This window comes from Gymnodraco acuticeps, unplaced genomic scaffold, assembly GCF_902827175.1.
Source record: "Gymnodraco acuticeps unplaced genomic scaffold, fGymAcu1.1, whole genome shotgun sequence".
Lineage (NCBI taxonomy): Eukaryota > Metazoa > Chordata > Actinopteri > Perciformes > Bathydraconidae > Gymnodraco > Gymnodraco acuticeps.
The window spans coordinates 1,855,700-1,870,837 of NW_022992265.1; the positions used below are offsets into that span (position 1 = coordinate 1,855,700).

Sequence of the window (15,138 nt, forward strand, 5' to 3'; positions counted from 1 at the left end):
ATTCTCATGTGGGCTGATATCTGGATTTTCCCAGCAGGCCCATGGAATGTTTAGGGGTTCGTTTGCTACCCAGAGATTCGGAGGAACTCTTACATTGCAGAGTTCCAGACACGAAATCCTCGTCCATGTCGTCCATGTCCTCAGACATCATGAAGTGCTGAGGCGTCGCTCTGCCGCTCGAGTGGCTGCCATCAAGGTTGAGGGACGAGGCCAGAGAAGGGAGGCCGGGGTTGTTGACGATGGTGAAGCCGGTGAGGATCTCGATCTGCTGCCAACGGTGAAGCCTCTCACGCAGAGCAGCCGTCACCTCACCCAGGGCTTGTCTATGGAAGAGGAGGAGAAAAAAGGAGAGGGGAAATAAGTTCAGAGGAAAAAGGAGATTATTATGAATTTATTAGGAGACAAAATATCCAAAACAAGTAAGTTACCTGTCAACCAATTGTATACTTTAGAGAACCAAAATGAAAAAGGAAACTATCCAAAGAGCAAGAAATCATTAAATGTGCTGTTGAGTGAGCTACAGTTTGGGTAGTCCTACACCAGAGGTGCCCAGTACGTCGACCACGGGCGACCGGTCGACCGCGGGGGCAATGCTGGTAGATCGCGAGTCATTCATAAAAAAAAAAATCCTGTTCCGTTAAAATAGACAAAACAAGTTTTGATCCCTCCTCCCTTGGCCTCCCTGCCACTTAATTCAGGAGTTTACTTGATTGACAGAAAAAGCGACCTATCGCTTTCCAGTCTGTTAACCCAGAATGCAAAGCGATACAAAATCAGTCAAGTGCCGGGAAAACTCAAATTAAGTTAAAGAGACAAACAAGAGACAAACAACTAAATGAGTGCGGGACCGAGCAAGAAGCTAAAGACAAACCACTTCCACCCAGAATGGGAGGAAGAATATTTGTTTGTGATGTCACATTCAAAGGTTATTTGCCTTATTTGTAAAGCAAGCGTCGCTCTGCCAAAGAAAGGTAACGTGGAGAGGCATTATCGGAGTGTTCACAAGGCATATGACAGCGACTTCCCTCCGAGTAGCGAGTTGAGAAAGAGAAAGGTCATGTATTATTGCTACACAAATATTATCTCGCAGTCTTAGTGTCGCCAACTCGTTTCTAACATGCAAAAAGACAAACAAATGTCGGTGTATTTTCGATCTTTCCAATCGAGACGAGATCTCTCTCCCCCGTCTGTGCGCGAGGGGGCGGGGCAGTTTACACACACGCGGCTGCTACAAGCAGCAACACACGGAGGAGATGGCGGAGAGAAGCGCTCCAAGGTGTGGTTAAATGTTACCCGTCTTGAGGTGGACAATGCTCCTTGCCAAGAGAGTTCAGCATGTGAGGGCGGTAACACGAGCAATGTGTCAAACATTTATCAAAAGTGCTCCACATTCAGACGGAGGAATGCACCGGGCTCGACTGTCTTTCTAGCAGCTCTGCAGCCCCATCCACGAGTAACGTTTCCACGTCAGGTGTTATGTATGCTAGCAGCAACACACGCAGTTAACTCAATGATTCAAACATGGGTTAATGATTAGAGGAAACAGAGTTACTCTTTATTTTGTTAAAGTTTCAGCTATTCTGTTCACAGTTCTGTCATCAGATTATTTAATACGATTTGTTAAAACATTGTTGTTTCTTTTGATGTGAAATATTATTTATTTTATTTAAATAAAAAGCAATGTTAGTTTTGTTCACAATTTGTTAATTTAATAATATATGTATTTTTGAATCAAGTATTCATCTTTATTGTCTTCATTGTTAGTTTCCACATGCCTAAAACAACCTCAAGCTAAATCTAAAAGTTGATGGCTAAACAAGAGGGTTTGAGAAATTGTGCAAGGCATACAGTAATAGTCTGAATAGTCGATTAGTCGTTTCATTAATCGATAGATTAATCGATTATCAAATTAGTCGTTTGTTGCAGCCCTATTATCCCATGTATAAATAAAACGTGTTATTCAGCAACCCTTGCAATTTGGGATTTTATTTTTGGTTGGTAGACCTCAGTGAGCTGGTCATTTCAAAAGTAGCTCACCAGCCCAAAAAAGTGTGGGCACCCCTGTCCTACACCATTTGTATTTCCATCATAGACCACATCCTGTAACTCTGATGGTTGATATGCTGTCCAGAACAACGAGTCAAATACAGAGGAGTGCAGTGAATGCTTTTGACCCTCCCTCTGTAATGTTAATGCTGTCCAAATGGGTTCTAAAGTCACTTGTTATTTTGCAAATTAAAATGCTGCTTATTTTCTAAAAGTGTAGGAAAAGTATTCCACCATTACATTCTGTAACTTACTTTGCAGACAGTATTTTGTGGTCCACATCATCCAGAGAGGAGCTGTGAGCCACGTGGAAAGTCCCAAAGAGAGTGTTTCTCTTCTTCTTTATCTTCTCTGCCTGAGAAAACAAATGAACAAACATTTATCTCGGCCTCATGGACGTCATCCACACAGATAGTGCCACATTTAAGTGTGACAGGGAAGTTGTAAATAGCAGCTTTGGAATAGGATTCAGGAATTGAAACACAATCATTAAAGCGATATTATGAACTAAAACAGTATGGCTTTCCCCTTCAGGTTTCGACATGCTTACCCCTTCTTTGGCCACCAGGAGCTGCCGTTCAGCATTTTGCTTCTTGATGTTGTAGTACTGCACTTCCACCTCATGGGTGAGCTGCAGCCACTTCTGCAGAGACTCTGGAGGGGACCAGCTGCTCCGGGACTCCAGCTCCTTCTCTGCTTTCCTCAACGCCATGCGCACCTTTGACACATGACAACCATTAGATGCATTAACACATACAATGACACAACCATAAATTGATCATTTCAAAGCAACCAAAATGCAAGATTAGTTTGTTGACTGCTTCTTAAAATGGACCACTTTGACAAACTAGATGCGTCAGATGCACATTGACTGAATTACTGTAAATCATTTGCATTTATATGAACCACAGTACATGATTTGCTTACATGCAGTTGGATCATAAAAGGGACAAAAACAAATTGGTGAACGTCTGATGAAAGAAGTTATTGATGCAAAGAATACATTCACATAAAACATTGATAGCGTTTGTCTTTGTTTGTCCATCTGCCTAAGCATAGAAAAATAATTATTACATGGGCAACGAATTTAAATACTTTAGTTTAAACCTCCATAATAATGAAACTTTAAAAAAGGATTTTCATTTCATTTGTAAAGATGATAACAATATATTTGTAAATCCAGTTTAAACAGAATAGGTGGTGGCAATGGTGAAATACATATTTTTAAGCTGGTTAATACCACTGTTCTAATTATATGTGGCAATACCTAATGGTATGGTGACCTCATAAAAACAAGCTGAATATAAACGTGATGTTGAAACTGTAGAAGCCATGACATCTCTCCTTACACATTGTAGGCTACCTATTTGCCATGGGGGGTGTTTCCTTTGCCTCAAAATGTCCTAGCATAGGGTAGGTAACATACTACACATATTAATTAAATGTGTACAGTTTTGCGGGCCTGTAATTTGATATTAATCAACAAACACACAATTTATAGAAAAATCTATCCAACATCTGAAAACAGTCACCATGTTTTCTAACACACACATTCAAAAGACTTACATCGAACATTCTCCTAACCTCAAAGGCAATTAAAACCAACATGTTTAAAGAAGCAAGAGCTGAGGAATGATGGACACCTGCCTCCTGAATATGGGACTGGGAAACTACGCAACATCTGAAGGCCTAGCATGTTTGTGAATAAAAAACATACTGTGACAAAGGTGTGGATCACTGTGATAGTCCTTAAAAGCTAGTATTCATGTTGTTTTCTTAATTGTGTGGGATGTGCTGTGTTGTCCTGCCAAAGTCCTAATGGACAAAGACTTCAGTGGGCGTATTTATATGATAGTCAGTGTGAATCTGAGAAACTAAAACATACTGTGCAGTTGCCACCCTGGAAGTTAATTCTAGTCACTCTGTGTTGAAGGACCATGATTGAGTCACAACTATTTATTCAAAGGTACCTGATCCAGCTCTTCCTCTGCATACTTTTGGCGACTCAGTTCGTTCACTGTGCCCTCGCGCAGCTCCCTCAGACGTTGGGCCTCCTGCTTGGCTGAGTCAATCTCATCCCTCATCTTCTGCTCCAGGTTCACCTTCTCCACTTCTACCGTACGGTGCTCCTCTTGGGCGATCTGCAGCCTGAGACAAAAAGAAACAATTATTTTTCACATAGCGTAGTAGTGTCTGTGTCTGTGTCAGTGTCTGTGGGCATTTTTGCGGGCAGGCGTGACGTGATAGCATGCGAGTGCCATGTATGTGTAGAATGCAAGACTTGCATCAGCTATGTAAAACCGGAAACAATGGCTAGCATGAAGAAAGCACAGAGCCGTGGTCAGCTGCTGGCCAGCTCACAATAAAGTGACATCAGAGGGACACAGCAAAGAATAGGAACAGCTGCACAGTGTAACTCTAGAACAGTACAGTGTGGTACCCGATGCTCCTGGAGTGTCATGTGTGTTGCTTTGTACGGGGGTTATTTTTAGGATAGCCTCTTAAAGAAAAGTCTACTTTTGGCTTGTGAGCCATGACATAATTATTTTAAAACATATCATAAATGCAGTAGCTGTAAAAAGACCTCTCAGCACATCCATTGTGATTAAGATAGATTGGTAATATACACCATTTAAACCAAGAAATAGACTATTTACCAAGCTAATGTTGGTGATCTAGTGAAAATGAAATGTTGCTTTTTCATAGTCTTAAGACACTTAAGGGCAGGAAGCAGTATTATTTTTCAGTCTCTAGGGAGAAGTAGAAGAACTCTTCTTTTGTCTGGCCACACACAACAGAGTGAGCACAGAAATGAAAGGTGATCCAGAGAGCTGGCCATGGAAAATGTGGGTGGTGGGCGGTCCAGCTAATGCTTTCGACCCTGACCCCTGCCATTCTCTAGCTAAGATTCAGGAGCACTGGCAGAGCTACAATGCTCAGCGAGAAGACGCCAAATGCTGTTTCCCCTGACTTGCATTGCAGGGATTACAGACTGCAGACAGAAAGTCTCTGCAAACACAAGGTAAAACACAACCCATATCTTATATGCTGATACTATTCTATTTATCTTACTTCCCTTACCCCCAACACAACTTTATGAACAGATAAAATGATATGTGGAAGAAAATAAGCATTTGAATGCTTATCACATGCAGTGTTTTTGTCCTTGTTGCCAGTCCTTTTCAAGGATGTCTGTGTGGTGAATTAGCAGTAGAGCAGTTATGCTTAACATCTCCCACCAGTGAGGCAGGGTCTAGGTCAAACAGGGCTTTAATAGGCAAGCAGGAAATCCAGCTACAGCCAAAGCTCCTCCCACTGCCTCCCAACAGTGCAGTCACGGCTAGGCAAGGCTACTTGATATCACCACAGGATCTGCTTGAATGCATGGAAAGACAGCAGCTGGCAGCAGGGATCAGGAAGCAAAGCACGCTACAGACATAGGACATCTCTCCCTCTCTCTCGCTCCATCAGCTCCAAAAACATGACCTGTCTTGAAGGTGTCATCTTGCGAGTCATACTGACCTACAATTGAATATAACATCCCTGAGTCCTTGGCTGTCCTTTTATAACACTAACACTTCAAACCAAGTGCGCAATGTCTGAGAATCTTCATTGTTGTTAGAGTAGATACACAGGTTACCTTGACTACTAAAGATTGTCTTTTGATTATTAATACATAAGCCAGTGCAAAACTCAGTGTAATTAAAAAGGCATTTTAAAATGTTTATGCTTCATGAGACTTTTGGTTTGCCTGTCTCCTAATTCAACACAGAATGGATTTAAATGTGGTTGCACAACTTTTTTTTTGTATAGTCTGTACAGATAATGCTGAATAAAATCTGCACAAGTGCACCTTTACGATGTATTAAAAGTGATCTTGTTTTGATCTGCGGGCTAGAATGAAGTATGAACAATTAGCTGAGCAAAAAAGAAAAGTCAAAGCCAACTTCAATGTTGGGAGTGGAAGGTGTGTTTTGAAAAGCGATTAAAGTATAAAGCCACAGAGGGAAAACATAGACTGGGCTGGCAGGCAACCAAAGGGAAAAAGCTGGACCTCAATTTTCTGACCCAAATAGAGCAGTCAATGGCTCTTCAGTAGGCAAACACAACTTCAAAAAACCTCTTCTCCTGTATTGCACTGCCCCAAAAAAAGCAATGCACCTTATATTATACAGTATAAAATATGAATAGATGGGAGCCATGACTGACTTGCTACAGCAAAGTAGGAGGCGGTGTTACTTCAGAAGATCCAGGCCTCATTTCAGTCAGTGAAACCTAAGTCGTGTCTTAACAGTCTATTTGCTGTTCATCAGATCATGTTTCAACAATCTGCATCCCCTAAACAGCCAGCTGACACAAAGAGCAACTCATGTGGGTAATACGGGTACACATAACAGCTCATCCCCCCTGGTTCAATATCCCCAAGCATTGGACCAGAGACGTTATGCAGTTATGTGGCAACACATGTCGCTGCTCCCCAGAGGTCAATCTGTTTCCATGCTGGACACTCATTGACCTTTCTATTACAAACAACCTGAGGTCAAATTCAACTTTGTACACAATTTCAAAAACAAATAAATATATTTTATGTAAATATCCTGCAGAAAAGTAATTGGTCCACGAAGATGAATCCTTCAGTTTTAAGTAATCAAACAAGCCGACCACCAACTTTCCTTCCTTAACTAGCAAGTTCCTCTATGACGTGGTTTAATACGACTACAGGGAAGGAAGTCACCTATGAAAAGTTGCTTTTCATGTAAGGTTTTCCCCCACCCCCTGTGCACCTAATCCTATTACAAGTTAAAAAAACAAACCCTGCTCTGTGTTAAAGAAGAAGCAATCTTTGAGTATCCTTTAAAGGAATAAAAGGAAACAGTGCACGCTTCAAGCACATTCCGAGCATACCTTGAAGCATTAACAGGACTAAAATAGTTAGATTTGGCTTGAAACACTCAATCATTCATCATGAAACTGCATTTATTTTTTAAAACATCTCCTCTCAAAATATTACATCATTAAGGCGGACATTGCCTGATGCTTCTTAGGCTGGAATACACCAGGTGTCAGCATGTAGTATTCTGTGATAATGCAGACACAACCTTTGTATGGCTTAACTGCTAGGTTACTTTGAATTCCTCCTCAAAGTTAAAAGCATGATTATGGGTGAGGCCTGGAAAGACACTGGGCTGCTAAACTGAGAATCTCTTCACCATAGTCTGATACACAGTTAGAATGACTCCAGCCAGTGCTACCAAAAATACTCACTGTCACAATCAAAAGTATGTCATTACTTCAAGAAGCACAGGTGGATGCCTTCATGATGTGCATACGTGTTCTCAAAGCAGGAGATAGCCACACTGTACTGCGATGTCATGGTCATGATTGGGAGCGGGCTTAACCCTGATGGTCTTGACACACCTGTTCTTTGGCCTTTCAAAGGTCTGAGCAGAAATGCCAGTGAAAATGTGGAGAACACTGCACTAGAGTGTTGCATCAGCTTGTAATGCTTGCAATGCTGTGTTGCAGCCGAAAGGTAACTTAGAGGACACTTCCTGATTGGTGACATGTACAGAGTTATAAAACCAGCTTTAATACCATTCCTACTGTCCAAACGACACACCTAAACAAAGAGTGCACTGATGTGTCCTTGAACCATTAACACATTTATATTAGAAGTATCTTGTCATATAGTTTATCATTTGATGGTTGAATTTCATTTAAAATGTGACACTTAGGCCAATTTAGTCACTTATTGGTCTAAATGTCAGTCCACTGAAGCATAGTGCACCTCTAACTGTGTTGCACCTCCCATTTTAGAACAATGTGGCTCTGATCATGCAATCCTGTGAAAGTGATGACTTGTGCCAGTTGAACTATACTTTAGAAAAGATGGTGCGAATAAATGTAGTTCTAATATGAGGACTAAAACAGGATGTGCATTCATTTCCGTGCTTTACGAGCAAACTACTGGGGTGCGTGCACAGCGTTTAACATATTGCTTGTGGGTGGTGTGGGAAAACCCTCACTTCTGTTGCAGATCATGCAGGCTCTGCTCAGCTCTCTGCAGGCCGTCCAGGTCCTTCATCATCTTCTTCATGTGATCCTTAGAGTAGCGATTCTGGATGAAGGCAAACCAGCAGCCACCCATGCCAATGACTATTGACACAACCAGCATGAAGTCCTTCAAGTGGCTATGTCTATTCACTGGTAGAAAGAGAAAAATAAATTAGAGAAGTTACATTTTAGCCTTTTAATAAACACAAAAATCTCAAGTGCTGACAGTAAAGGATCTATAGTTCAGCCAGGCAACATCTATGTAGATCATACAGCTGTCTAACAATGAGCAAGTTTCACCAGGATGTGGTGAAGCTTGTGTTTGATATAGCCAAGTCATACACCCGCTGCAGAGTGACACAAATAGAAGAGTCAGTAGCACAGGTTCAGGTTGCGATGAGAAGGCCTAGTGCAAAAGACCACGATAAAGCCAGCTTAACACTGCCTATTCCGGTCTGGTAACCAATGCTGATAAACAATAAACATGCATAGAAAACCAAACAATGGCAACTATAACATTCTGGTAAACATAAGGAGCTTGAAATGGAATCCTTATATTTACAAAGTGTGGGTATGCTGTCATGTTGTCATTGTAAGGGATTCATAGCTATTACAATTCACAGCAGCTAAAAAGCAGCTATCATCTGTGAGAAACCTTTGTTTCATTTCAACTTTAATGAGGCGAACTTCTATAATCTTAACATTTGACCCAAAAAAAGGTTTGCTTTTATTTTTCATTTGTAGTTGTCATGCAGCAGCTTGACACAAAGCTTGCATTTCAGCCTAGAAAGCCACACAGGGAGGCAAGTTTTTCTTGCAACACCTGAAAAGGGGTGTGTGGGAAAGTGATGTCAAAACTATGACTTTTACTTCCTGGAGTGAGAGAAAAAGGAAGTAAAATTAGGATAACATGTCACTACACAAGCTTGTTTCTCTTAAGATATGATCAGGAGTACATTTCCCTTAAAAACAAAGTTCTCTACAAACATGTTCCTGCACTACTGGCTGATAATGACATAGATCAAAGTGAAATCATCATGTGGATCAAACTTCACATGAGTATGGTCAAAGGCACAACACAAAGTTTCTAGCTTGTGATAAATGATCTTTCAGGAAGGCTGTGTATATTCCTGTGGACTTAGAATGTCCATAACAAACACTGGTGCAACAGAGTCAGCTGTGCCCGCTGTTGTGTCAAAGCAACAACTAGAAGTGAGAAATAGAAAATATACAGGACAGCTGTAAACTACTGCTCCCATGTCTTCTTTGGCCGGTAGATGCAGGCCATTACCAAAGATGAGGTCATGGTATTAAACTGAAATGCATGTGTGCTGTCTTTGGTCTGCATAGTGACTGGGAACAGATGCTTAAAAAAGGAAATACTGTGCATTATCTCTGAGATAATATAAAACAATGTCCAAATGCTAGACTGTTCTCTATGTACTGCTACTATCAGACCTCAGCAGGAAACAGTGTGCTTCCTGTCATCACTCAAGTTCTAGCACATACTACATTGACTGCTTTACAGAATTACCACCCAGAGAGCATTAAGTGACATTTAATTAACAACAAACCTGGAAATGTCCTTTGGTTGATTATTGTGTACACAACAGTCCACTTGATTAAGATCAACCCATTGTGAGATGTGTCTTAAAATGCTGCTGCTCTACACAGTGTGTCACACTGACTATTAGTGGGACCCCCTGGCTTTGAGAGGCTGTCAAAGCCAGACAGTGCTCACAAATGTCTTCCTTCGGGTGTGATTCTAGCAAAACACATTCACAATGACACATGCCAGACACAGACGACTACACACTGTCGCCCTGTGCAATCTCTTTCTGATGAAGAAGACTCCTTTCTTTGAAGGTTCATTACATTTCCTATGATGATCACACATATCTGCCCCTCAGAATCAATTCTCTTCAGCAGGGAGTCCCTGCACGACATAAATATGTGTGTAAACTCGAAAAATCCATATTTTTTTCAGCTTAGTATTGCAAATGTTTCAGCTGCCAGGCTGTAACTAAGCTTGAAGGAACCAACCCTGTTTTTCTAGAAATCAAAAAGGAGTTGGTCAGACGTTCTGGGAACAATATGTTAACACAGATTTCGTAAAAAATAATATAATGTGCTGCCAAGAGGAATGAAAGAAGAGACACACCCTATCCATTGTGAGACAATGAAACCCTTAAGAGAAGAAAACAATAGTAGTTACATATATGGAGCAGTATAACTGGAGAAAGAGAGGAGATGATGTGAGCATGTTAATCTTAGTGCGCCGTGAAAAGCGTATCAAGTGGGGTCTAACCGTCTAACTACGTCTCACTTCCTCACTGCCTTAAACCGATACAGGTGGTGACAGGACTACCCCAACATATCAAAGTTGGGCCGACTGAAGTCAGTAAATCAGTGAGTAGATGATTGAGTGACTCGCATATTACAGGACAAGGTGCTGATTAAAAATGAGTCAGTAAAAAACTGTGGTCAGGATATAGGAAATGGTGGTTTGCTGTTGAAACTCAAATCTTCCTAGTGATGTCTCACAGTAATAGTCTTCCAATGCAAGAGAATCAAGTCATGTTTTCCCATGAGGGAGTGACACGTATGAACAAGTGTTGACTTGAAAGTTGAAGATGATGATTTCTAGCTCTCTGATAACCAGTTTTCTGTGACGAAACCGGCTCCAACATATTGACATAGTATGAAAGCCTTATTTAGAAATAATGAGGCATTCTAGAAGTACATAAATGTCCAGGATGTCGGATCCCAAACATGTTTTTATACATTTTTTTATCTGCATCTGGATCAATATCTACACAAAAATAATAACTGAAAACTAAAATATGCACAAAAAAAAGAAATGTGTATCCAGGTAAGCTTTGAATTTTAAATCTTCCCACTATGTTTTAAAGAATTTTGCTGACTGTTTTGAGTTTTCCTGCTTTTCTATAGAAGAGGTAACAAGAACTGAACTTTCCTCTCAACTCTGCTTAGGGGTGTGAAGTACCAACCAACTCATGTTGTATGATTGGGTGTATGAGTGTGTATGAATAGGAGCTGCAACATTAACAAAAAGGAATAACGTCACATACTCAGGGGTGCTCCAAACAGCACGGTGTCCAAAGATTTGAGCTGCAACTTTTGCACGTGGCTGCGATCCAGGATCTTCAGAATAGAGAGCGTCAGGGAGGTGTTCTTAACAGCCAGCCTGAGAGAGAACAGACGCACAAAGTCATTATGCAGGAACAAGGAAGGAAGAGCAAAGGGTGTAATCCATTCTGAGCCATGTGTAACATGACCGCTTAACAAATCTTTATTATCTATCATTCAGATTCAAATCACAAAAACGGTCACTCGATACACTAGCTGCGGGAAATCTAATTAATGTTCTAAAACATTTGTGAGTTTAACAGTTTGATATAACCACAACTTATGTGTGGTACATTTCACTTTGGAGAAGTTAGAAAAGCCTTGACATATGTTACCTTGGCATGACGCTTCCATTAAAATTCATCTTGCGAAAGGCCTCGACATATTGTGGCAGTTCCACATAAGTGATGAGCCATTCCACCACCTCATCCAATGTCCAATTATACACTGTGGGGAAAAATAAAAAGACATTTAGTTATAGTGCCCACAGATACTTATTCATCCAATTCCTGCAGACGTCCAGTATTGATAAGGCTCTAAGGTGCAGGTACAGTTAGGAAGTACAACTAATATGTTCTTTATTGTTGCTCTCTTTCAAATGAATAAAACATTGGCTATGTGATACAAAGCTGACTTGTATCATATGATGTTTGAGGGTCTTCTTATTGAACGGACAATGTACTTAAAAGACTTTTAGCTTTGTAACGCCTCATTTGAGAACAGTGACCCTACACAGCATCTTTAAAACTCATTCCAAATGATCATGTGTTTTGCTTATTTCAAAAACAGGCTTACGGTAAAGATGCTACGAAAAAATGACCCAGCAATAAAGATGACTGCAGTACAGGCCCAGCAGAGCATCACATAGTAGATACCGACTGTAGCAAAGGTTGTGCTAACTTGTCCAATAATGGCTGTCCCTTAATGCCCCCTTTCTACCTACACTGCTGCTCTGTAATGAATATCAAGAGTCAGCACTGACCTGGTGGATATTGTTTGATTTAAACCCAGTGAACACAGCCAACATATGCAACTACCATAACACTATCAAACAGCACTGTAAATACAACTTGACACATGAGACATATCAAACAAACATGGACAGCTGTATCCGGAATGATCTATGATGTATCCTGTAGCGTAGCATACAGTGACCTGCCCATAGTGATACCCAGCAGAGACAACAGTTTGGGCTGTCTGTGTTAGTCTTATTTTCTTGGACAAAAACCCAGTTTCCTGGCTCCAAATCTCCAGAGCCTTGTCAAAAAACTGCATTGCAGGATAATTCAGTGCTATGAGCAAAAAAGGGGGGAAAGGCAGCCAGAGCAAAGGGTGTGAATAGACATAAGTGCCAGATACGGCACATGAAAAGTGCTCTCTAAGAGTACACGATAGCCCAGTCAAACAGATAGGCAGAAGGAGGTGATAGTGAACATGTGAATTTGTCATGCTGACAAGAGTCAATAAGAGTGACACACTTGCTGGTGCTGATAACTAGACTGCACTTTGCTTGACATGACATCTGATTGACTGTTGGGCAAGTGAGTGTCAAGCAGGGGAATGTGAGACCCACCCTTTCAGTCAGAAGAAAAAACTAACTCTAATTTACAAGCTACTAACAGACACTCAAAGTCACAAGGAGTGTTTCAATAAACAGTAAGTGTTAGCAGAGCGTGTCAATGCGGTACACAGTTTGCAGAAACAAAGTTTACAGTCTTTAAACTCAAACAAGCACAACACAAACGGAGAGATTGGCCTTTGTTTGCAGTCACTGCTGGTTTTAGTAGGAACATGTATCAAAGCAATACCTTCAGAGCCCTTCCAGGCCTTCCACAAGTCCTCCACACTGATGAACTGGTCGTCACCATGGAAGGTGTTGTGCTTGGCCTTGGGGTCATGGTAGTTAAGATCTTCTCTCAGGAACTGTAGAATGACAAGGATGTTTGTAATGGTTAGAGAGAATACAGTGAAAGTATCGAGTCTTTGAAGTTTGAGCAATTCTGCAATCATTATGTCTAAATGTATCATTTTTTTTTTAAAGTACACAATTATTATGTATTGATTTTGAACCATTTAGAACTGGTGATAATCTACATGAAAATAATTGGTTTTAATCTCCTAAACCTGAACAACAGAGGTCTCTGGATTTCTTTTTGTATCTCTGTTTTAAAATGGCATGTTGACACCATGGCACCAAAACCCACATTTAGGGCACGAATGGTAGTGGTCCACTACAAGATATGGAACTACACAGGTGGTTGCCCACTATATCGTAGGCTTACTCAGTCACAAACGTAACATCTTGCACTCCTACAAAAGCCAACTCATGCAGCATGGGTGGAAACCAGTAATAAGTCATGATGCCTTTCTTTCTTGCTATATCTGTGTGGGAGGATTTCACTACAGTGTATAGAGATAGTCTGTACTGCAGGTGAAGTATCACGCTCCTCAAAGTATTGTCTTCGTGCTAAAATGTGCATCATTGTGGCTAAGGCCTATAGCTTATTCTTTAAAGACAGATGCAGACTTTGAACTGTGTCATGAAGAATTCAGCTATCCTCTATTTATTTACTGTATGATAACAGGAAGTCGGATTATTATCTTTAAGTGCTCTTAATCGTTTTAAGCTTTCTATTTCCTGGCTCTGAGCCACTACAGATGTGCGTGCTCACTGTACAGACAGGGGTAGACATTAAGGGTACAATTCCACTGGCCCAAGAGCATTTGTCCAAAAAATAGACTAATAATGAAGAAAATGAACACATTTGTTGCAATAGTAATTTATGCACAAATTGTAGTACAAGTAGTAATGTAATTTATGCACAAATTACATTACTACTTGTACTACAACATTTTAATCATCAGTTCTTCCTCATTTTCCTCAATTGTTCATATTTGGTTTATTAAAATAATTATATTGTGGTCCTTGTTAAAAAAGGTCTGCTATTATCATTATTATGAGTATTATTATTTGTATAATGCACTTTCTGCCTTCCTGTCATTAGGAGTTAGAAATGTAATGGCTACGTAATAGCCTAGATCAGAACCTTCATTATCCTAAACTGCTAGGACATTTCCCTATAGCCAATTTACCTTTATATTTTTTCTACTCGTCACTTACTTGTCAGCATAGGTCGGCATTGATGTACAGAGCCGACAAAAGACCTTGTTTATGTTGACATCATATTGAAGCCAACTCCATCCATCAAGCCAGTATGGCTGAAACTTTCTCTCCCTCTTCTTCTTCTTCTCATGTCACTCTCCTTTAACTCCTCCGCTGACATTATTTTTTTTTAAAGATTGTTTTTAGCCCGGCGCTTGGCCGGTTACCGCTGCTATTAAAAACATTTTGGCGAATGGTTAGGTGGCTCTAAAGTCTGTAGGGAAGGAGCGCGCTCCCGCGCACGGGAACCTACTCTCGCTGCGCTCTACTCCGCAGCAAACAGCCGTCTGCTTTTCACCCAACAACGGCAACCGCCTCACGAAACGCTATGTTGTCGCGTTAATAAACGAAACAATTTAACAAAATTGCTAGTCAAAATACCAATACCACGGGACAATTCCTTTTTTTAAAGCAATATTTTCAGTGGCCGAGCGAGCAAGTGGAAAGTACGTTATGCTGGCCCGGGGTGTCTAAATAGTGCTTCCGGGCCATTTATAATGTTGAGTCCTGAGTAGTACTTGATTTCTTGCCTGTTTTTTATGCTCAGTGCCTCTTCTTAGAGGTGTGGCCTCTACAGCAACAGACTGAACTAAAATTAAGTGAGGCTCCAGAAGAGGTCTCCTGAAAATCACACGCAACATGTAGTTTAGACAAGAGCCCAGGATGTAAGCTTAATGGATGACAGGCAGTGTCTTTACGGCGCAGTGTTGCCTGATAAGCAACAG

At 40.8% G+C, this 15,138-nt stretch overlaps 1 protein-coding gene across 3 annotated transcripts in view; it reads right to left on the reverse strand.

Moving 5' to 3' along the window:
• stim1a (stromal interaction molecule 1a) overlaps positions 1 to 15,138 on the reverse strand; it is a 28,627-nt gene that overhangs the window by 4,871 nt on the left and 8,618 nt on the right. For all 3 annotated transcript variants that reach the window (XM_034207100.1, XM_034207101.1, XM_034207102.1), the window contains exons 4-11: positions 13,059 to 13,173; positions 11,586 to 11,697; positions 11,193 to 11,308; positions 8,073 to 8,250; positions 4,017 to 4,194; positions 2,597 to 2,764; positions 2,301 to 2,401; positions 94 to 323 (exon numbers count right to left, since the gene is read on the reverse strand). In XM_034207100.1, the coding sequence (XP_034062991.1) occupies positions 94 to 323; positions 2,301 to 2,401; positions 2,597 to 2,764; positions 4,017 to 4,194; positions 8,073 to 8,250; positions 11,193 to 11,308; positions 11,586 to 11,697; positions 13,059 to 13,173 (1,198 nt within the window). The remainder of the gene's footprint in view (positions 1 to 93; positions 324 to 2,300; positions 2,402 to 2,596; positions 2,765 to 4,016; positions 4,195 to 8,072; positions 8,251 to 11,192; positions 11,309 to 11,585; positions 11,698 to 13,058; positions 13,174 to 15,138) is intronic.